The sequence below is a fragment of the Scophthalmus maximus genome, chromosome 3 (genome assembly GCF_022379125.1).
Source record: "Scophthalmus maximus strain ysfricsl-2021 chromosome 3, ASM2237912v1, whole genome shotgun sequence".
NCBI lineage: Eukaryota > Metazoa > Chordata > Actinopteri > Pleuronectiformes > Scophthalmidae > Scophthalmus > Scophthalmus maximus.
The window spans coordinates 5515478-5539670 of NC_061517.1; the positions used below are offsets into that span (position 1 = coordinate 5515478).

A 24193-nucleotide genomic window follows, 5' to 3' on the forward strand; every position below is an offset into this window, starting at 1 on the left:
ATGTAGTTGTTTTACATTACTATGTGGTCGCTTTGCCTCTATTTATAGTCATTGTGTTTCTTTATTGTCACTTTCTGTCTCTTTGTAGTCATTGACTTTCTAGAGTCAAGATATTTATCCCTTAAAACAAGTTGGTCTTTCTCAACGTGACACTGAAACACTTCCACTGAGTGACATAGATTGGGTGTTATTGTGATTTTATTCAGTATGAGGCAGCCTCTGATGTCTTATCATTGGTGTGATCACCACAGCAGTCAGCGCTATGTCGTATAGTGGAGAAGAATACGTTCTGAAACAAGGAAGTGAATTGAGTTTGTTTCAAACCTGCAGAGGAAACTGAGGCACATCATTGTGAGCTGACTTTTGTGGTCTAGAGAGAGAGAGACAGAGTGAGAGAGCGACACCCTTCTCCACTGCCGCTTCTTTTCCTGCTGTCTTCTGTCGAGTTCGTGTTCGTCTTGTGGAACAAATACGCCGGGAGCTCAAATGGGCTGAAGCGGGCACTTTGCTTCAGCTTACAACAGATTCACGTGTCAGGATGTACAGCAACAGCAAATCGGTGAACTCCACTGCGATAAAGGCAGAGATCAAGAGGCATGAATCTCTGAAGAGTATGATCAACAGACTTTGCAAGCAGTTTGAAAGGGTCCAGGATCAACAGCTGTGTGCAGGCCTCAAGGTTTACCTCCACAGTATTCAAGGTGAGACCATCTCTCTCTCTCTAGTTTGTTGACTTTAGGAGATAAAGCAACATGCTACCTGTGTACTTGAATACTTGTCAGAATTTGGTGCATGTTCTGACTTTATTGTGTCTCTTGATGTGACAGTTTCTCGGCGAGTTTTGTGTCTCAACATCAGCCGTTAGGTGTGGGGGAGCATGATAGCGTAGGTGATTGATATCTTCTGCCTGTGCTTCCTGTCTCGCGCTGTTGTCAGGGAACAGTTCCTCCGTTGATGTTCATTTTCATTCTCATTTCACTCTAAGGGGAAATACATTGACCTCCCTCAGTGGCTGCTATGTAGTGCCATTTATTTATCAGTCACCCTACGGGCGACCGACGGCAACATCCCTCAGCAGCCATCGCCATGGCAGCAGGATGGAACCTGCTGTGTGGCCTACTTCCTGTCTACCAGTCTTCAACTGCCCTCAAAGCCACTTCCTCTCAGACAAACAGGGCCCGTGCATGTGAAGCTGATCAGTTTTTACATTATTTCCCCATTTCTCTATTTCCACAATGTGTTGCTGTTAAACTTCACGTCTTATCTGGAACTTTTTGAATCAAATAAGCTGCATAGATTAGGGGTAAAAGTACTCGGTAAAAGTTGTATTTGTAAAAAGCCTGAACCAGCAAAATTTCCTTTAAGCATCTGTTAAACAATTAAAACATTACACTTTTGAAAGGGACTTTAATGCCCATAAGAAGAACTTTAAGTACATTTTGCTGGTAATACTTTTGTCTCTCCAACTCAGTAAAATTATAAATGCATGACTTATGCTGGGAGTGGAATATTTCGCACGATGCTGTTTTTTGGCTAAAGTGAAAGATCTCAACGCTTCATCCACCACTGCGTATATCCCAACACAACTCAAACTTGGAGTAGGTCTCGGACACAAAACTTTAATTTTTTTAATTATGTCTCATATTCACGAAAGCTGATCATATGTTTTGTGAATGTGAGAAATCATCATTACTAGTTATTGGTCCAGTCTGATCAATATAGTGAGGTAAAAGTGAAACATTTACATGAAATGAAATATAGTGGACTAGAATCATAAAGTAAATGGATGTAATCAAGTGAAGAGATCTGAAAAATGAGCAACTTAGTTATTAGAATTCATCACTTTATTCATCGGCCTGTTTGTGAACTGAAGGACTGTCCGCTGTCTGAGCTTTGGGGTGCCCCCCCCCCCCCCCCCCCCCCCTCTATTTTTCCTTAGTTTAAATAGGTTGCTGGAGTTTGGACGCTGTAGTGAGGATCAAAGAAAAAGCGTGTATCCTCTGTGGGGCCTGGATCTGTGAGCGTAGAGTTCACTGGTGCTGAAAAGGGAGCCACTGCTCTTTTGGACTTAATAAGTGAGTGGGGATGTGGTCCACTGACTGCGTGCTGAGGAAAGAGGGAGATGGAGAGGGAGAGATGGTTGAGGTGCAACTGGGGGCTAAATGAAGACATTTAAATGTGCCCGGTATAGTGTGCACTGCAGCATGGCGGGCAGAGTGAGCAATTGAGAGGGGAAAATATGGAGAGGACAGCGCACAGTGAAGGAGAAATGAAAAATCACCCAGCATGACCACTGCCCTTGGCTACTGTCCATCTGACAGCACCCGCCCATGGTAGTCGATGTGTGTGTGTGTGTGTGTGTGTGTGTGTGTGTGTGCGTGTGTGCAGCTTTGCCCGCATGCATGTGGGCGAGGGAGTGTGTTTGTGAAAAAGCGTCTGCCTGAAGACAAACTGATTTCCTGCAGTCTGGAGGTGTCTATTTCACAATAATTGGATTCACCTTGCTGCACGGCGAACTGCAGCAACCTCACATGCACTCGAAATCACACGGGCGTGTCACGTCCTCTCTGCACTTGTCAAAAAAATGCCTTTTTATGCACACCGCCCTAAAAGTATGTTTGGATTTTTTTGCATGTTTAATCAGCCCTTCCTGTCGGGGGCTGTATTCACGACTCCTCCTCTGTGGCTGCGGTCCCCGCTCCTTCTCAGGTCGTACGTTTTCTCCCCCTTCAGCCAAAGGCACTTGTCAGAGGTCTTTTGTATTCAGTGTGAGTAGTTATTGCCCTCTCACTGACTGGAAGGGAGGGGGGAGGCGGGCTGAGCAGGTGGACGGTCAGATCGTGTATTATGGGATGAGGGTGGGCGACGGAGAATGCTGCACTGTGGGGAGACGCATCCTCTGATTTCACATCAAGGATTTGTGTCTTTTTTAATCAGAGAGTAATTAAACTGAAATTACACCCGGCTTTAATTCAAGCGGTGGATGTGTAATTGCGCTTGCTGCAGTGTCTCTGTTGTTGCACACTGCGAAATTGCAGCACTTCCTCTTGTACTGTTTGCTTGTGTTATAATATTCAGGAATTGACTTTGGAATTAGTCAATTATTCAACCAGTAGAGAATTGATTGGAAACTATTTTTAAAATCGATCAGCTTCTAAAATGTGAGAATTTTCTGTTGGTCAGACTCAATATGCGATTCGATGATGTTAATTTGTGGGCTCGTGAATTGTGACAGCTATTTTTCAACATCATTTTCTGATGTTTTTAAATCGACTGAATAACAAATTTATTGATAAGGAAAATATAATTTGCGGATAAACTGCATTGAAAGAAATATTTCCATCTCTGCACAACTCCTCCTGGTGCAAAATGGTCCAACTTAAAAGTTACTGAGTTTAAATCAAGTAAAGAAAGGCACAAAAAAATTACGATATGATTTGGTGCTTGTTGTATTTATACAAAAATAGCAATATACAGTATGTGTTTAATTCAGGTTGACTTCTGCGGTCCAGCTATTGATATCCAATATTCTCCCGTCCTCTCGCACTATTGTTTGGTCCATGCTGTGAGCGCAGAGCTTACCCACTTCTGCTAATGAACACATGCCGTAGTCGGCAATAGACTACAGATCAATACACTCACGAGAAACCTCTTTCACTCATGTACCAGACAGACACTCAGTCAAACACACACACACAAGCTCAGAGAAACACCATTTTGATACAGCGATCCTGGGAGTGATTATGATACAGAATGTACCAAAGGAGGAGGAGGAGGAGGAGGAGGGACGTGGAGGAGGAGGAGGAGGAGGAGGAGGGACGTGGAGGAGATGATTGTGCCACCAGAGCCAGGAAGATTGTAACACCTTAGCAACAAACAAGCCAAGCCTCCTGCTGAGGAGGAGCCAGATAGAGCCACACACACACACACACACACACACATGAAAACACAAACAGAAATAGACAGCTGAAGACAGATGGGGGATCCTGATGAAACCAGCAGCTGTATAAATGAGACAGGGAACAGACACATCCTGCCTGAATGTCCTTTTCCCTCCACAAACCTGACAAATCCTGCCTTTTATACTGCTCCTCATCCCTGACTAACCATCCCTGCTCGCCTCTCCCCGTCTTCTTTCCTCTCCCTGCCACTGATCTCTTCTCCTGCGGTCCCCCGTCATTGAGCAGGTCCAGCTTGTGTGTGGACTGCTGCTTTACCACCAGCCGTTGTCACGCTGCCTCCCCCCTCCTCTCTCCTCGCGCGCAGGGAGGAAGATGGAGGGGAGGGGATGAGGATGGGGATGGGAGGGATGAGCAATAAAGAGCAGGGACTCGGCACAGTCTAAGAGGAGCAGGAGGGGGAAACAGAGAAAATAAAGCAGGGAAGGGGAAGGAAGAGAAGCAGGGTCCTCCTGCATTGTATGGATTGTTTATTGGAGCAAGGAGGGGCGCGTGGAGGGAGGGACGTTGGAGATTCCTATAACTGAAAGCCGGGGGGAGTAACGCAGAGTGTGAGAGAGGAGAGCTGCGCATGTATGTGTGAGGGAGTGTGTGCATGTGTGTGGGATGTGCTCTGGACTCGTTGAACCTGTGCGCCGGTGTCTCCGTCGGAAAGCCTCGCTGGCAGCCGGGGAGCAGTTGGAGCCGTGACTCGCCTCAGCGCCCCCTCCTCTCTGGACTGTCATGCTCAACGCCTGATGCGCCCAGAGGACACAGGCAGCCCGGGAGACAGTGAGAGGGGCGTGATGGCCGGACGCGCCCTGACTCGGCCGTGCAGCTCCAGATATCCGCCCGGGCTTCCGTTGGCTTCTCCTCCTGATCCCCTTCATCCCTCATCAATGTCCTTCCTGTGCGTCCCCGCGAGGCTGCCTGCCTTCCTGCCGCCGCGCGCTCTGAATGGATGCTAATGTCAACACACATGTGTGGCTCGCAGTGAGAGCCCATGATCTGGACCTGGACCGCATTCCGCTCTGGGTGTCTACTGTGCCATGCTGCTTTAGGGTGACACTGAATGAATTTTTGAAAAAAACGCTTCACCTTTTCACTGTACAGCTGCTGTTCTCCACATTATTGATGACGTATGATGCGGGACAGTTGTTATTCTCAACTGAACGAAGATTTTTCTGCCGTGAGTGAAGAGGACTGAGCAACATGATAAGATTGGGGGGTTGCTGCACATGGAAATAAGGTCAAGTAAATAATTAGCATCAGGAAGAGGCATCAGACGCCATAATGAAGATTTATTGGTGAATAGCTGCATGCATGTGCAGTGTGTAGATTTTTAATTGGGTGTTTTCTGGGAACAAAAGCTTCTCAGACTGCTCTGGCAGTGTGCTGAAGGTTGTCGACGATTGGATTCTAGTCTGTGTGCCAGAAAAAATTCAAATTACTGCGAACGAAGAAATCTGTGACCAACATTAACATTCAAAACAAAGAAATAGGGATTTGGGGGATGGATGAAACCAACAGCCCCTCTGCTGCTGTATCGTCTGAGGAGAAACTTAATCTTCCGCCGTCTAAGTTTGTTGCCTCTGTCGTGCCGTCAGATTCTTTCACATCCCAACGCGCTGGCAATCTGTCAGCTGTTCGGGTCACTCTGTCCGGTTTCATTCATCTACTGTGAGTCCACTGAAGCTTGACCACATGAGCGGAGGCGGCGCCCTGCAGCAACGCACCACCTACCTCATCTCCCTCACCCTGGTCAAGGTAGAGGCTGTGGAGGAGAATGGAGGGGAGGCCAAGAACAGCACCCAGGGGAAGGAGGTGGAGGCCGGGTCAGGAGAAAGGGCAGGGGAGGAGGCCGGGATGAGAGTGGAGGCCGAAGGTGTTGCCCCTGCACAGACTGAGAATGGAGCTGGAGTGATTTCAGGACAACCACAAAGAGCCGAGGAGGCTGGGGTTGTGAAGGGGGGGAGGTTGAGTGTTGAACTCAAAGATGGAGAGAGAAAACCCCTCAGCCCTTTGAAAGACAAGCCACCGTCCACTGTTGATGTTCCGAGTACAGGAGGAGAAAAGCCACCGTGCAACCTCTCGATCCCCTCACCTGCTGAGAGATCAACAATTCCGAAGACAAAGTCTGCGGAGACGGACCTCACAAGGATCGAGACGTCGCTTCCCACACCGGAGGCAAAGCAATGCAGGTCTCCATCTCTCATCACAACTCCGCCAACGGAGGTGTGTGCCGAGCCCTGCCGCACCCCAACCAGGACCAGCCTCCCCATGCGTCCGGCGGGACAACGGCCCGTGAGTCTCCTGAAGTCTCACAGCAGTGTGGCCACCCGTGGCCGCGACTCCAGGGACGGTAGAGAGCGCAGCCCCACCTCAGCGCAGAGCCTCGACCGCAAGGACTGCCGGATGCCGGCGCGCTCTCCCGGCCCCTGCAGGGCCTCGTGGGCCGAGGCGAGCAGGCCCGAGGGATGGAGGGACCTGCGGGATGAGGCTCAAGGTGGAACACCTCTAGAGGCTGGACTTGGCCTGGCTGCAGTGATGAGAGACATGCCTAGGAAGGACAGACTCAAGGCAGGTTCGACCTCCCTGCCTGCACCTGCTACCCAGGCCTCCAAACCGGGACGCAAAGGTAAAAGCCGCACGCTGGATAACAGTGACCTGAACAGCCTCTCCGAAGACCTGGGTCTGGCCAGGGAAGCCCAGCAGGCGCAGCAGGGCCAACGAGCCTCCGCCAAAGACAGGAAGATGCTCAAGTTCATCAGTGGCATTTTCACGAAGAGCAGCTCCGGGGCGGCGGGGTCATCCTCCACCGCACCTCCTGTCTACATACAGAGAGACTCCAGCGAGGAGGAAGGTAAGAGGTCACGAACAGACACACGCGGACACACAGCATCACCGCCACCTCGGCAAACTCTAACTCCGGCCTTCATGTTGACATGACAACAGACCATTATCGGAGTCACGCCTGTCATCAGTTCCCTGCCAAAACGATTATCCTCGTAGCGGCCACCTCTGCTGTGCACTGGAATCCATTTGAAACAAGTCGGGGTGGGCTTGGGTGGGGTTGACCTTTTTTTGTGGCGAAACCCCCACACATAATATATTTACAGGCTATAATTCTGTCACGTGCCGAGAAAACATTTTCCCGAAGCCATGTGCGACGGCAAATTGATGACAGATGAAGTTCTTTGATCAGTGGACTGACAATAGAATCATCTTGGACAGTCTTAATCTAATTCCCCTCAGAGCGCGGGGCCGATTTCACATCGCTGGAGGGGTAATCTCTGCACTCACTCACACACACACACACACACACACACACACACACACACACACACACACACACACACACACACACACACACACTTAAGCAGCATTCCCAGCATGGGTTTAAGTCTCGTAATGACGCCAAGGGGGAGAGGAGCTGGTGACATGATCACGGACGGATTGCACTGCTCTTTTTTTTATTTTCCCTCAGCTTTATTTGCTCAAAGCTGGAACGGTTGGAAAAGTGGGGGGATGACATGAGGCGATATTTGTTCACCCACATCAAAAAAGGGAAAGTGTGGATCAGGAACATTCCTAATCCATGTCCTTGATATTCCACCCACTACATGTTCTGCCACTATACGCCCCCTCCCTCCCTCCCTCTCCTTGTGTCTTTGTCTCTTACCGAGCATTTCATTTCAATTCACGTCAAAAGAATTCACCAGCCGTTTTAAGCATCACTGTGGAGGACTGTTGTCGTTTGCTGCCGTTGCTGGTTGTGAGTTGCTGCAGCGTACGACAGTGCATCTCTCTCTCTCTCTCTCTCTCTCTCGAACATGTTTGCTCAGAGACAGAGCGGGTGTCAGCCTGTGGGAGTGAGCGTGTGTGTGTGTGTGTGTGTGTGTGTGTGTTTTATGTATTCATTCACTCATTGTGTATTCACACTGTTACACATGCACACTGTGGATTCACTGAAGTAGTGAGACTACCGACTGCTCGCACACACACACACACGCACGCACACACACACAGGGCAGGAGGAAGTGTTGCCATGGCAACCGGCAGGACTGCTGCTCCTGCCGCTGCTATACCGAGGCAGAGCCTGATGGAACAGAGGGGTGGAGGAGCCGTGGTGTGTACGTGTGCGTGTGTGTGTGTCTTTGCACATGTATGTTTGTTTGAATACATGTATCCGTGCTTTGACACAAGGCTGAGAAGGTTGCCCCCCCCTAGAAAAAAATGAATTAAGTTGGAAAATTGGCAGTTTTGGATGTGAGCTGCAGGCCACATATGGGGGTTGTAGTGGATCACACACGATTGGTTTGGAGCAGGGAGTGTGGATAATTGGCTTTCTGTAGAAATCCGTGTGTCTAAGCAGCAGAAGGATCACACTGTCTGGCCATAAAGAGAGCTTTGACTCGAAAAGACACACACGACGGGCCCAGTCCATGTGTGTGGATCTGTTTGTGTGGTAGGAGTTGCTCTACTTTTTTTTTCTGCCTGCAGCAGCAGCAGCTCGTATATAAGCCTCTTTTTTCCTCCCTCCCTCTCTCTTTCTCTCTCGTAAAGCACATCGTCCCCGGCTGCATCTGTGCGGCGTTGGCCCGGACGCTCCACAGATTCAGACTCGAGTTAAATCATCATCTGTCTTTGAAGGACACGTCACACATTCACAGCCGAGGATATCGGGCCCGATATCAGTCACAGTGCGGTGAACCAGAACCTCCCACTCTCCCCTGTTGTCTTTTCTCTGCCTCATTCATTTCCTCGTTTTGTATATTGTCTGATATTTGGTTTTCTGAATTTGATTTTAGCCATGCTAGCAGTGGCCATTTGTCCACGTCGGTCCAAGCTGAAATATCTCGAAAGCTGTTTTGACGAGGTGGCAGTCAGGGCTCCCAGACGATGCACCCTGTGATGATGTTGTGATCCTTTAACTTTCCCGCCGCTGCCAGTTCCAGGTTCATATTCATGGTTTTAGCAAAAATCTCTCAAAAGAATTACTGGATAGATTTTCATAAAAACTGGTATAGACATTATTGTTCCACCTCAAGATGGATTGTAATATCTTTGGTGATCCCCTGCGTGCCGCCACAAGGTCATCATTTCCAGTACTTTGATTTATGACCAAATACCTCTCTGTAATTTTGTCCACCCATTTATCCATTTACATCAAGGTAAATAATAAATAATGGAAACACCAATACAGTTCTGTAGCATCACAAATTGCATCCTCCAGAATTATTAGACATTGTAACCTTCATGAAAGCGGGTTTCTTGCAGGACTGTATGGGACGGCACTAGTTACAGCCAGGTGTACCTAATACATTTGCAACAGAGTGTGTGTTTTTTATCGTATCTGCTCTCTTTTAGTGAGGCTTCCTCTGGCTTCGCTCTCTGTTCTCGTCCCTCTGAAGCTGCAGCTGGGTGTCTGGGTGTGAGACATTCTAAAAGATATAATTATTCAATATGTTTCTAGTGTTTCTATTAATGTTTTTAACAAGAGAAAAAAATGGATATAGATAGCATTCTAGGAAATATGTGCAGTTTGTATTTTGAGCAATTACTATATTTAAATTTGCATTTGATCCCGATCAAGTAATTTGACCCTTAAGTCTTTTTTCAACTAGCGTCTTCATTCAGTCTCATGCGTAACAATTTGTATATTTTTATATGAGGTTTACCATTTATTTTGTTTTGTTTCATTCTATTTTTCTGCGTCTCTCCCTTTTATGTTGAATCCTGTGTGAAACGAACCAATTCAGAGGGGAGTTGAAGTTCAAAACCCACAGAGGAGACAAATGTCTTTGAGTGGCAGCTGAACTGAACCGTCCAGTACAGAGGTTTTCTTCAAAGTGGGAGGTGGGACAACCCCCCCCCCCCCCAGGCAGCACACAGTGTCAGACCGGAGTCTCGGTGAATGGAAGTGGGGAAAAAAAGATATTGCCTCCGTTATCACATTAGATATAAAAAGAACACAGAGTAGCCCTAATGTGTCTGATTTGGTTAAAGAGATGGTTCAGAGATTCACGCTGTTTGGGGGAATGTTACCGTTTTTCCCCACTTTTACTGAGACTGAATCTAATAAATGCCTCAGAACAGACGGAGGTGCAATCCGATCTTATCTCAAACAGCAGTGTGAGGCTTTCTTTGTTCAGTTGAGTATTTATGGCACCACATATCATAGTCATGATGGTATAGGGATCCTGAAAACGAGAGAAAAACCCAGTTTAAGACAGCATTTTTTCCAGGTCATTTCTGAGGGGGGCCCCCCCGAGTCTCCGACTTTGAAACCCCCCTGGGCCAGTAAAAACCTCAGCGCGCAGCAGCTCGTCAGTGGGGAGCTAAGTGGATAACGGGCAATGTGTGGCTGCACCTTGTTGGATCTCCTGGTGTGACTCAAAGGTTATATTCATTAAGACGGCCGGCGAGGCCGCTCGCGCGCTTATGGCGACCGGTTATGCAGCAGCAGTGTGATTCATTGCTCCCCCTCACAGGCCGTATAACGATGGCTGCCCCTTTTTTTTTCTTTTTTTTTTACTGTACATGATCACAATGACGAATCTCTGTCTGCATCTCTGTCTGTCTCTTCCCCAGTAAATATTGCCAACAGCCAGGAGTGGACCCTGAGCAGATCCATCCCCGAGCTGAGGCTGGTGAGTGCACCACTCACTGCAGTTCACACCTGACACGGAGGAAACAGCAGCATTTATTATTCATTTAGTCATAATTTGTGGTATTTCATTGAGAGAAGCTGTTTAAATAGTGAAAGCGGAAGACTCGTAGCAGTCCGCAAATTTTTACATTACACCCAAATATGTGCATTTCACACACAACTCACACAAGCAGCGGTGGAAAGTGAGACATTTATTTGACGGTTATGTTTGTTCATGCAAAGCTTATCTCCTGTTATAGACTAAACCATTCTGTCGTATATAAAGTTGCAAGATTGGCTCAATGTTGACCAAATGTGCTTGGGAAAAAATAAACTATAATGCAATGATAACATTTGATTGATTAATGTGTCTATTTGACAGGGACAATGCAGATAAACATTGTAATAGGTTGCAGGAACTTGATGTACTTCATGTATAGGATTTCTAGCCGAGGCTCATTTCCCTGTCCCTGGTGAGGTTCTAATCTAAAAAGGTCACAATGATTTGTAACGTAAATAACATGTTGACTCTTATTTTATTGTTAATTTAAGGTTTGTTTCTCTTATAGATATTCAGCAAATCGCTCCTTGTAACATCTTTTTCGGAAGAATCTCATATTTTTAACCTATGAAATGCAGATGATATTAGTCTACTATTTTTTGTGTCCCTGAGTAATGTCTGCAGGTATTCCTCTCAGGCTGCAAACACAGTAAGGTGTGACAGCCGTCGTGTAGCCTGAGCTCTTCTTCTCTTATCTGAATTTTATTGGCTGAACAGTCACAGGATAAAGTTCAGTGAGAAAATCAGCCTGAAACTTAGGTTGAAAACAAAATATATGGCGCCCTTGTATAATAATGGATACATCTAATAGGTTCTCCATTAGAGGAGCTTTTATTTTTCAATTATTTAAATTCTTTTTGCTGACATTTTAACCTAAAATTATCATTTTTATGGTGTGCATTCATACTTTTACACAAGCAGAAGGTCTGAATACTTCTTCCACCACTGACTGTATGAACACAGCAGTCTAATGACAGAAATGTAAAACATCTACTGATACACACAAACAGAAACAAAATCATATTTGGTGGAGGGACTAAAAAGTAAAGGCATTTTTAATATTTTATTTATATTTGATCCACTTGACTAAATTGGGATCATGCAGGGTGATCACACTGACCATCTGTTTCCTTCCTGCTTCTCTCAGGGCATTTTGGGAGGTCTGAAAAGCGGAAAGTCGGCGCTGGTGAACAAATACATTACAGGCAGTTATGTCGCACATGAGAAGCCTGACGGTAAGAAACACAGACCAACTCAATCTCATATTCGATCATATTTCAGCGAGACGCCGTCTGAGCAGATGTAGTGTGACACGACCCCGTCCTGCGTCACCAGCTGCTCAATAACTTGTCTGTCACTGTCCTTGTCAGGGGGCAGGTACAAAAAGGAAGTGCTGGTGGATGGACAGAGTCATCTATTGCTGATCCGGGAGGAAGCTGGACCACCTGATGCACAGGTGCCTTTCTCTGCGTGAAAGCACATGCGAGCAGCCTGTACGGTTGATCATCCATCAGGCACTGTGCGCTGGGAGCTAATGTCTCCATCCCGCTTTTCAGTTCAGCAGCTGGGTGGACGCGGTGATCCTGGTCTTCAGTCTGGAGAATGAGGCCAGTTTCCAGGAGCTGTACCAGCTCTACAGCCAGCTCAGCACGTTCCGCACGGACATCCCGGTCATAGTGGTCGGCACCCAAGGTCAGCACGAGTCATGACAAACAAATTGCGAGACAGTCAGAATAGTCAGAAGTAAAAAAAAATAACATAGCCACAAAGACAGATTAGATTAGCTTTGAGTTTTCTAATTTAGAATATTTTCTTCTGTTAATATTTTTCATTTACTTTTTAAGATTTACTCACAAAGTTCAATTTACCAAAATCTGTATATTGTTTCCACACACAAATGAATTCTTTAAATGTAACCATGTGATCGTGTCAGGCTTTCATCCCTCAGTCCTGCTGATGTTCACGATAAATCCAGGAGCAGTGTTTTCTCATTGTGACTCAGGGGCCTCGAGGCTGCAGTCAGTGTCTGAAGTGCAGACCTGCTGCATCTCTCCACCATTTTAAATTTGAATCAGAGAGAAGAACCTGACTCCTCTGAGACACATAACGGCCTCCATCACCTGGCTTTTGAAAATAGGAAAGGACTCTGGGGGATTTTAACTCAAGTGCAATATGTTGACAAGCCAACAGAGATTCAGAATAAATTCATCTGATGAGTTATGTAAAGGATGCAATGGGCACTTAGTCAACTGAACTCGTGAATTTAAGATCACACAAGGATCTAATTAAATGGAGTTAATGACAAGAGAAAAGTTTATTTTATATTAATTATCATGAGATCTCAAAGTACAAAGGAATAAGTTAACACTTCTTTTTCTCTCATTGTATAGGACTTTGTCTGGTAGACCGGCTTAATGTGGTTGATTTTGCAGGATTTTTCTGCCATGATGTTTTCTAATCAAAGATCAATTTTTATTCAGATAAAATCAATAGCACCAACCCCCGTGTGATTGAGGACCAGAGGGCCAGACAGTTGTGCATCGACGTGCGCCACTCCCTGTTCTACGAGACGTGCGCCACCTACGGGTTCAACGTTGACCGAGTGTTTTCAGAAGGTGGGTCACTCCGAACGATGGGCCTGATTCACCATGAAGAAACTTGTCTCTGACAGATTTGGTTGAGGGAACAGTTTAATGGCTGCCGTGTGTTTTCCAGCCGCCCAGAAGATTGTGGCTCAGAAGAAGCAGGCGGCGCTGCAGGCCTGCAAGTCTCTTCCAAACTCGCCCAGTCACTCTGGAGGCTCCACACCTGGATCAGCATCGCTCCCGGGCCAGGTACCACACGCCCCGACAGCTGCACTTAGTTTCTATCTCTGTGAGAAGCCAGGATATAAGAAACGCCCCCAGATGTAGGTGAACATCATATGCATCCTAAAAAGTCGTGTTTATGGCACAACGGTCTCATGGGATTGCATTTGATTGTACAGTTGCACCCAATATAATGGACACTTAGTGCATATCAACCGTCAAAAAAACATTGTTTATACTTCCAAAAAAAAGAAAGAAAATAATAATCCAAAAGTTTCATCCTGAAAATTGACGTTTACCCTAATTTCCCATCTTTTTTTTATTCCAATTAACAGGCTGACTTCATTTTTTTTGGAATATTATCAGTCCACTTGGTTGAAATTGTACATTTTGCTGATCATTATCCGAGTCAACCTGCATCATTGCAGTCGATTCCATAACTGCGCCACATGAATGATGGAAAAAGTATTCCAATCTTTTACTTTTTAAAAATGACTCGGTCACAAGTAAACGTCCAGTATTTAAAATACCAAAGTAAAAGCATGAAAGTAAAGAATGTAAGAATGAAAAGTCCAAGTATAATCAGAAAAATGTGCTCAGATTATTATTATTATCATTATTGATTAATCATTAGAGGCATTATTTTTGGGTGGGTTAAGTTACTATAAACAATGTTTCGTACATTAGGCTCATTAGATGAATTAAAAAAACAAGGTATGTAAATGTAGTAGAATTAAAAGAGATTAAAAGAGAAAAGATTCCACTTAAATGAAGTGAAGTATAAAGTGCCTTAAAATTAAAACATGCACAAGTTCAACCTCAAAATGATAAATAACTTAAGTATTTGAGTAAATGTTCACTTCTAAAAATGTTCCCATCACATATCTGGCACTACAGCAAATATGCATATTTGTGCACTGACTCACAAATATCTCAAGGCCACAGCTGTATAAAAAAAAAAGAGTGCTTTATTTTCTTTTTAAGACCGAACGCAGCCTTGAAATTCATGTTCGTCAAGGGCCAGGCGTTTTCAGTATAAGAAAATGCGTTGAAATTATAGTGCTGAACACAAGTACATAGGATATGAAACTTGTTCAGCAGTTGATATTGTGTTTGAGTAAACACTATCTTTTTTTTCAGTCTAGACAGATGTTACACAAGACCCGATAAAAATAGGACACAGATCAAAGCGTTCTGCTGTTGCTATATGCCGGTGGTTTTCTTCAAAATTAACTCTTTCGCTGAGCCCACCTCCACAGAGCTTCAGTGGCAATTCTGATGGTCTTGATCATCGCACTTGTCAGTAAAAATATTCCTGCATATTTCAGTACTGAAGAATGAAATGCACAATTCTGAAAAATGTACTATTTCAAAGCATGACTGCGGAGCTCTCTATTGGCAGTTTCTGGCGGTGAAGCATTTATCCGGGGAAGCGTTACACGCAGCACAAAGTTAGAATCATCTATCAAGCTGAAGTTTAATTTGAAACGTCATCTCCGAGGCCGCTCATCATCCATCATCAGCTCCATGATTATCACATTCCCCTCGTTCGCGATGATCGACGACTGAAAAATTCATACTGTCGATCATCGCCCCGCTTTCTCGTGAATGTTCTTCACCTGTTTGACCCATTTCATCTTGCAAGCCCATTCTCACTCTGGCCATCTCTTCCCTTACGCATCCATTCCCATACCCTCTCCATCCTGACCTCTGGACCCCCGTCCTCCTACCCCTACTCCACCTCCTCTCAGGCCAGTAATGGCCCCAGTTGTGGCTACGCCTACTCCCTCCCCTCCACCCCCGTGGTCGGTCACAGAGAGCTGCGGGTTGCACAGGGAGAGGGGGGAGGCAGTGTCAACTCACGTGTGCTGAAGAGCATCCCGAGACGGCCCTCCCTCTTCAAGGTCAGTTGTCGACGACCCGTCGGCGTCTCGCACCTTTTTCAGTTGCCTGTCTCCATCTCTCACCATCATCTCACTCCATTCAGCCGTACGCGCCCTGACTCTCTTTGCTGGAACCCTCTGCCCTTGTAAACACACGTGTGTTGGCCGTTGGATTTGTTTCAGAACCGGGACGCGGATAAGAAATCTGGTGATCCTAAAGGAGACCTGAGCAGCGTGCGGGGCGTTCCCATCAAACAGGTGCGGTTAACGTTCCAAACAGTACAAAATAATAAACTGAATTTTCATTGATGTGCGTATATTTACGTGCCTGCAGCGCAATATGAACTGATTCCTTCTTCAGCGAGACGGTGGGGGAAAAAATGCACTTGTCTATTTATTCCATCTTACATAAGCAGCAAAAAAAACCAAAATCTCTTATTAAATCCTTTTCAACCTTCTCGAGGGTGTTATATTAATACTGTGCAAGCGCTTTCAGCTCTTTCCTCTTTCGGTTGTGCTGCTACACTTTGAAGAGGTTGTCTTTGTTGTCAACGCTAAATTTAGGCGGGTTCTGAGCCGTCTGATGCGAGAGCACTGACCTCGGGTTTTTTTCTTCTCGACAGAGCATCCTGTGGAAGAGAAGCGGTAGCTCTCTGAATAAGGAGTGGAAGAAGAAATACGTCACCCTGTCCAACAATGGCACATTGTCCTACCACTCCAGCTCCAGTGTAAGAGAACACCGCAGCACTGATCGATCCAGCAGTAAAACGTAGTGAAGCATCAGCATCGACGGCCAACGGAGTTGTGTGCAGCTTTTGAGATTTGACTTCAGCATCGGTGGTCTCAGTACAGGCCACTTTTGTCTCATTCAACCATAATAATTGCTTTGAAACTTTGGCTTTCCAGAAAACATTCAGTGATTTAACATTTGTTCCTGCACCGCTGGCTAGAAACTGTTGTCTACCTGCATCAACTATTGTGTCAATTGACCCCGGGTGCTGCAGGAAAAGCAGTGGTTGTCTGCTTAAGTTAACATGTCAGGCTTATTAGTTCACTACTTACAGAGAGAGTGTATCCCTTTGCGCTACTGCAAAAAATGTTGCTTGATTCAAAATTGGTCCACCTTAAAACAATTGTAGTATTCTTCGGTTAAGATGGAGGGAATTTGATTTGATCCTTGACCTATTTGAAAACAAACAGGTTAGATAGGCTACCTTTTAAACACAGGCCTTTAAGGCCAATCTCAATGCAACAAAATTGCACCTGTGATTTCTAGTTTTGGCTAATAGTATCACCAAGGTTATAGGATAACCCGTGAACATTACTAAGTAAATCTGCCACTTTTATCGAAGTAAACTAAACGTGCCATGGGAGAACGGAAAGTTCGACAGGCATAGATGAATATCGTCGTTGTCAGGCATAATTATTTTACGTCCCGAAACCATAACTTTTCAGGACGTGAAAATGAAATAAACATGTTTATAAAATAAAATTCAACACCACAAGATTTTGTATTCGTATTAATATTTTTTTGCATATTTGTAAAACCCCATGGACAATTAAGGGTGACAACAGCATTGAATTATGAACAATTTGGATGAAGTAATTAAATAGCAATAAAACAAATGTGCTGCCCAATTTTAACTCAAGTAGAGAATCTTTATGCCGTTAAACTGACTCACGGCCGTCTAGAGTTTGCTCTCATCAGCTAACACTGCCAACGTAACCTATTGGCCACATCAAAATCAGACATGTATCAATGCTTCTTATGAATTCAACTTTTAATTTGTACGAGGTTTGAAAGGTTCCTGAAACAGTGTTTGGGTCCTGCAAGACTTTTGAAAGATAAGTCTTGCAGGACCCAAACACTGTTTCAGGAACCTTTCCAGCTCACTTTGAGATCATTGATATGCCTGTGAATGTTTCTAATGAGTGATGTTTTGGTGGTGTCAGGACTACACACAGAATGTCCACGGAAAAGAAATCGACCTGCTTCGTGTGACGGTCAAAGTTCCTGGGAAGCGTCCTCCGAGGGCTGTGGCTCCTGCGGGGCCCTCACCTGTCCCCCCAGGCTCCGTACCTGGAGTTAATGGGATGAGTAAGGAGCTGACGGCCGCTGAGAGCACCAGTACAGGTACTTTATTTCTTTTTTTACATGTGTGAATGTCAACAGAGCATGCATACTTGTCACTAAGGGTCTGAGGGCAGAGATTATACGTAAGGCTTATTATTATAATCTTTTTTTTTTTTACTGTCAACAAATTAAAATCAAAAGACAAAAACAACAATATGTTAGTCCATTCTTCAACACTTTGACTTCCCCAGTCTCAATTCAAAAACATGCTCAACAATGCTTAATAATTCCCTACAACAGCTGGTTATTGTGATCTTGCAAAACATAACTTAAATCTGAATAAATATGTTTGGAACAATTTTTTTTTACTGCGGATTAATGTAATGAGTATCCGGGGCCGACCAGCCAGACCAGCTAGACGGTGTGTGTGTGTGTGTGTGTGTGTGTGTGTGTGTGTGTGTGTGTGTCTGTGTCTGTGTGTGTGTGTGTGTGTGTGTGTGTGTGTGGATGTTCACTATAACGAGGGAATGTGTCACAGAGTGAGATGGTCTGGCTCAACGATAGGTTAATAGTTTTGGGAAAATAATGGAGCTCTGTTGGAGATAGATGAGGCTTCACCGACAGAGGCAGTTCTGCTCTTCAGAGTTCATTCACTCTGGCTTTTTTCATGGGGTTTGTTTACAGCAAGGATGATAGAATATCAATTGAAAAATCCTATTTCTAATTAAATGTCTGTTGTTTGCTGATTTTTTTTTGAAGACAATCATTTAGTCATTCAGCGAAACAAGACAAATGACTAAAAAAACTAAACTATAAAATAGAGAAAGAAGGATAATCGCTCTTTGTCATTCAAAGTGATGGGACAAAGAAAGAAACAGTAGAAGCTGTAACAATAAGCGTCTTGACAACACAGCCATATATCTTTTCCAGGAGTTACAACTCGGAAGTCATCTAACACGCGACAAGACTTCTGCAACCGAACCCAACTTTGTGACAACATTGCCCCAAATTCTATCCTAATATCTTTCTTGAAATTTCAGACATAACCTTATAGGTCCAAAGGTATGACATGAATGTACATGCATACTAGACACATCCTCCCGGGCACTGAAAATAAAGTAATGGATTGATCAATGAGATCCAGTTCTTGCACATGGTATAAATATGATATTGTCAAATGAATAAATGAACGTGTCCTCTCCTTGGTCAGTTCCTCAGTTGTGTCCGGCCACCCTGTCAGTGGTCGACGATCGGTCGGGCGGTTTGTCCCCCCAAGGCGGAGACAGAGGACTTCAGCGCTGCTCCTCCTCGTTGTCCGCCAAAGCACAAAGTGTCGGTACGTATCGCAGGGAAGAAAAACAAAGCGCTCGGCTCTGTCGCCCGCTCCATACGACTGCGAAACAATGTTGTCTTGTTGTGTGATTCATTACTCCGCCACATGTCAGACGCCCTTGAAGGGACAGCCAGTCCTTTCGCCGGAAAAGACCCCGGCCAGTCGTCTCCCATGAGCGACAGGAAGAAGAACAGGAGGAAGAAGAGCATGAATCAGAAGGGGGATGCAGCCGTCGGGCAGGCCGAAGGTAACGTCACGCACGGATTCATGTTTGAGATTTTTTACCAGGAACTGTTCTTTGCATCAAATCTTACTGTTAGTAGTGTGATAGAAATACATTTCTGTGCTGACTATATAAACCCGTAAGACAGTAGATGACTTGAAAATTAATAAATAGAATTTCATGCTTTTTAAAGGAGAGCAGCATTTGATTCTCCACATGCTATGAGAACCTATCAAAAAAATTCTGTTTTCATAATCATATTCCTATGCTGTTTTCCTCTCCCGGTGCCTTTCTCTTCTACTTCTTTCTCCTCCATAAGAATATGGTTTAGCGAAGGTGTTTGTCTGTCTCTCTGAATATTTCTCGACTTCCTAACATTTGCACTTGTTTCTCTCTGCCTCTGTTTCTTTCCTCCCCTTTTTCCCCTCTGCTTGTCTCTCGCTCCGCAGCCAAGCGTAAAATGTGGAAATTAAAGAGCTTTGGTAGCTTGAGAAACATTAATAAGACAGGTAACGAGTGAGAGTGATGGAGCCCCGATCAGCTTGTGCTCAGATCTACATACAGTTGTCTCTCCTCTGTCTGTTTTCCTCCTCAGTGTCCCTGACACGCGTCACCTTCACCCCCCAAGCCTCGGTTGTTCATTTGTTCTCATTGTGATAACAAGAGTATTCCGTTTTTCTCCTTCCATCAAGTTGCTGTTGTGTGTAATTTGCATTTTTTGTTGTCGTTTTGTTTTCTACTTATTTCACCGACTATACATTCATTACAATAATCCACTTAGTCACACTTGTACACAGGCAAATCTCAGTGGGGTTCGTTCTCTCCCTTTGCTTGCAGAGGAGGAGAACGCAGACTTCATCGTGGTGTCGTTCACTGGGCAGACGTGGCACTTTGAGGCTCAGAGTCTGGAGGACAGGGACTCGTGGGTGACGGCTATAGAGAGCCAGATCCTGGCGAGTCTGCAGTCGTGTGAGAGCGGCAGAAACAAGGTAAAAAAAAAAAAATATATATATATATATATAGTATATATCTTTCACATTCATATTTCCCACCAAAGTTAGAACAGCCTGCATCGTTGCAAAAAAAGTATAATCCGCAAACACTGTTCTCTGCTCCCACAGTTGTTTTTTTCTTTTGCCTGCAGAGCTGATTGATTGAAACATCACACATTTTAAAGATTTGAATTAGAAGTAATTTTGTGGGCATAAAAAACTCATTTAAATGTGTGTGTGTGTGTGTGTGTGTGATTGTTCAGGCTCGTAGGAGCAGTCAGAGTGAGGCCGTAGCGCTGCAGGCCATCCGTAACGCCAAGGGCAACGGGCTGTGTGTGGACTGCGAAGCACCGAGTGAGTTCTTGTCCTCCAGCTGCAGATTTCCTCTGGAGGATAGTTCTGCGAGGGACAGTTTACACACTGTTTATTTCTACTCAATAATCCGTCTATGGTCTTTATGGGCTCACTCCCCGTAACCAGTGTGTCTAATCCGACCCGACCCTGCAGATCCCACCTGGGCCAGTCTCAATCTGGGTGCGCTGATCTGCATCGAGTGCTCCGGGATCCACCGAAACCTGGGGACCCACCTGTCCCGCGTCCGCTCACTGGACCTGGACGACTGGCCCGGAGAGCTCACGCAGGTCCTGGCTGCCATCGGCAACCACATGGCCAACAGCATCTGGGAGAGCTGCACGCAGGGCAGGACCAAGCCCGCGCCCAACGCAACACGGTGGGTACGACCAGTTGTCTAACGGACCGCAGACTGTGAGTTTGATTAAAGGCATTTTACAAGCAAGTTTTAGTTCATGACACTGGGAAGGTGATCTGATTCATGAAACTGTTAATAGAGCTTGATGGCTGTAATCATTTTTTGTATTTTATATATGTTTATGCATAGCTAAATGTGGGGTATATATATAAATATATTAAACATTATAGAATGTTTATTAACAGTTTAATCAAATGTACAAGTCATTCACAGGCGGGTTTCAAACTGTTTCTAAATGTGTAAATGAAATTTTGATGAAAATATCCACATTTCAGTTTGTATAAATAAATAAATACTTAAACGATTATTAAAAAATAAGTGCAAGATATTGAATACACAGGACATAGCTGTCACATTATATTGGTCGTCATTAATTATTATTGGTGCGGCACATAAAGGTTCTCAAGATTAGTTATGAATGTTAACAAATAGATTAATTAACACTTAAAATGTCCCTATCTCAGCTTTTAAATACATTTGACCATTTACTAAGTACATTTTTTTTATCCTGATCCTTATCAAAATGAAGTTTAGAAAGTTGCCACATGAAAAGAAACTTTTCACCACAAGAAACAACCGAAAAACTAGAATCTTAGACATCTGGACTTCTCATAATCAAAAACATGGACAAAAACATACAATATTCTACCTAAATGTGTAATTTTAACTCATCAAAATATAAGACGGTTAATGAAATCTTTCCCTTTTGTTGAATGTGTCACATCTGGCAGCAGTACATGTTTTTTAAATATGGTGTCCAGCTTGTCACTTAAGTCACAAACACCTTCATATTTTCACCCGTGTGTGTTTATTCTTGTGCATGACCTGGTCTCCTGTGTGTGTGTGTGTGTGTGTGTGTGTGTGTGTGTGTGTGTGTGTGTCCGTGTCCGTGTTACTAGTGAGGAAAGAGAGTCTTGGATTCGTGCAAAGTATGAACAGCGGGCGTACGTTGCGCCTCTTCAGCCGGCCGCTGACGACAGTATGCCGGTGTGGCTGCTGTCTGCGGTGACCGAGCGAGACCTGCCCAGGCTGCTGCTCCTCCTGGCCCACAGCACCAAGGAGCAGGTCAACGCTCAGCTGGCCGGGGCCACTTCGCCGCCTCGCTCGGCCCTGCACGCTGCTTGTCACCTGGGAGACGTAGTCATGACCCAGCTGCTCGTCTGGGTGGGTGTCACCTTTCTGCTCACACCTTTTTGCTGTTCTTCAATTCCTCTGTGTTCCCTGTTAGCTGCTCAGACATGGCAGATTGGCAGAACCAATTGACAAGCAGAATTATCTCTTTTCCCTGTTCCTTTGTCTCAGGGATGTCATGTAGATATCAACTCAATTCTGACGCTTCTCAGTGGCTGTAGCTGTTTCACAGCACACACTGTTCTACAAGTACCTGTAATCAATATTTAATCTAAAAATATACGCTGAGCAAGTGTCATGTTCTCTCTCCCGTCTCTCCCCGCGCAGTACGGAATCGATGTGAGAGCGAAGGATAACCAAGGCCAGACGGCCATGATGATGGCCAGGAAAAACGGGAGCAAGGGCTGCATTGATATTTTGCACCAGCACGGCTGCCCCAGCGAGACGTCCCCCATCACTGCCACGCCCGTCCTCTCCCGCCGCTCCAGCACTGCCAGCCTGGGCCGAACCAGCTCCAGGAAACGGGTGTCGTAGCGTAGACTGACGATGCTGCCGCACACATGGGGGGGCTGCTGCTGCTGCTGCTGCTGCTGGTGGTGATGGTGATGATGTGGTAACTGTGAGGATACAAGCAGAGCTGACTGTGTACTATAAGAGAAATTACAGGACTATATCATAGTACTAATGATAAAAAAAAAAGAATTGCTTCTGAAGACTGAACCACATATCAAAGAAACTTAAAAAGCAATATTGATTTTGATTTGTCGACAACAGAAATGTTGCTGAAATACTGCGTTGTTGTTGACCTCGTTTCAAAATGACTCCAGTAGAACTTTGTAGCCGTCCTCTGTAATTTCAAGAGCAGACGATCGCTCTGCTTCGGTTTTCACTTCCTCCCCGAAGAAGTGCAATAAGCCCGCCGCGATGACGAAAAGGCAACACGTGTTGGAGTGAACTGCGTCGGGCGACTGTTTGGTCACGGTTGTGAGAGGATTGTTACATGAAGAGGGAAGTGCTTTCTTTTGCAGAATTGCTGTGACTGGACCAAAATGGCTTCTTTTTTTTTTTCTTCTTCCCCTTTGGCTTTACAAATAAAACATAAACCTACAATATGTCATGTTGTTAGTTATGTGTGCCTGTTGCAACGGTATATAGGTCAGTTTATATATATGTATATATATATATACATATATATAAACGAATCAGCTGAGATAATTCTGCTTAGACTAGAACAATGAATGGTTTGGAATTATGAAATATGTCAGTGTTACTCTCACAGGTCCGAGATATGGCGTTTTAATATTCTGTAAATGTACCTATACTACGAACTTAATGTTAAACTCTGTAACGAAGACACAACTGAAGAATCAGACTCAATTTTGTAAATTATTTCTTACAGGTAGTTTTGAAAATATGTCAAGTTTGGTTTTTTCTTCATTGTCTTTTATAATTTCTTATATTCTCCAACATGTCACAAAAGCATAAATCAGTAAAAAAAAAAAAAAAAAATGTAAACATATGGCTGTTTGTTGAAAGTTTTATTTGGGATAGCCAGAAGACTACATGATTCATATTCATATTACTGTTGTGTAGGTCGATCCCATGAGTTTACAGTGAAGTATGAAGCGGTTACAGGTGTCACTGGTACTTATGACACTTTGTTGGTCGTGTGAATCCCTCATGAGCTAAAACAAATGGTTACTGGAACAAAATAAAACTTTTTTTCAAAAAAAAAGAAAGAAAGAAATTATAATGAGCATTATTATGATAATTTGTTGTGTTTTATTTGGTCTTTGTGTCCTGGCTCACCTGCTGCAAAAATGCTGAAATATCTCAACACAATCTGGATGGTTTGTCTCAAAACTTAAACCAGACTTTGATGATCTCCTGAGGGTTTTTCCAGGGGGACATTTTAGTTATGTTTCAGTAAAATGTTTTATTCGCCATGAAATCTGGTACAGACGAGCAGCCTGAACTTTGGTGATCCACTGAACTTGCTGCTAGCAATATATATACATTATAAATGACATATTACAAGTGTATAGTAACCTTGTAAACCACTTGTAAACCTGCTTCTTTGCTTGGTCAGCTATATATGAAATGTATTGCTTGACATTGATTTTGTTTTTTTAAGTCTCAATAAGACTAAATATAACAATTGGCCAAAATGATAATTACATTTATCAGGTAAAACTAAGTGCAACCGTTGCCGTCATAGTCAATGAATCCAAATATTGTAATTCATTTAAAAATGAATGAATGAAGCCTCCATTCTCCATTCTCAGTACTTTTACTACTTATATAATAATAATAATCATAATAATACTAAC

At 44.5% G+C, this 24193-nt stretch overlaps 1 protein-coding gene across 5 annotated transcripts; it reads left to right on the forward strand.

Annotated features, from left to right (window-relative positions):
- The first annotated feature begins 304 nt into the window (after positions 1-304).
- Positions 305-23634, forward strand: agap2 (ArfGAP with GTPase domain, ankyrin repeat and PH domain 2). 5 transcript variants are annotated; one of them, XM_035645343.2, is made up of 19 exons: positions 305-701; positions 10533-10591; positions 11799-11886; positions 12022-12107; positions 12208-12343; positions 13132-13266; positions 13367-13485; positions 15210-15362; positions 15525-15599; positions 15965-16069; positions 17295-17475; positions 18626-18751; positions 18861-18995; positions 19421-19480; positions 19809-19960; positions 20227-20317; positions 20471-20693; positions 21632-21896; positions 22191-23634. In XM_035645343.2, exons 1-19 carry the CDS (start codon positions 539-541, stop codon positions 22395-22397), a joined length of 2559 nt encoding a protein of 852 aa, XP_035501236.1. In that variant the 5' UTR covers positions 305-538; the 3' UTR covers positions 22398-23634. The 5 variants fall into 5 exon arrangements, with proteins under 5 accessions (XP_035501236.1, XP_035501237.1, XP_035501235.2 ...); XM_035645340.2 differs by lacking the exon at positions 305-701 and adding an exon at positions 4434-6801; XM_035645344.2 differs by lacking the exon at positions 19421-19480 and having other exon boundaries at positions 306-701.
- The last annotated feature ends 559 nt before the right edge of the window (positions 23635-24193 follow it).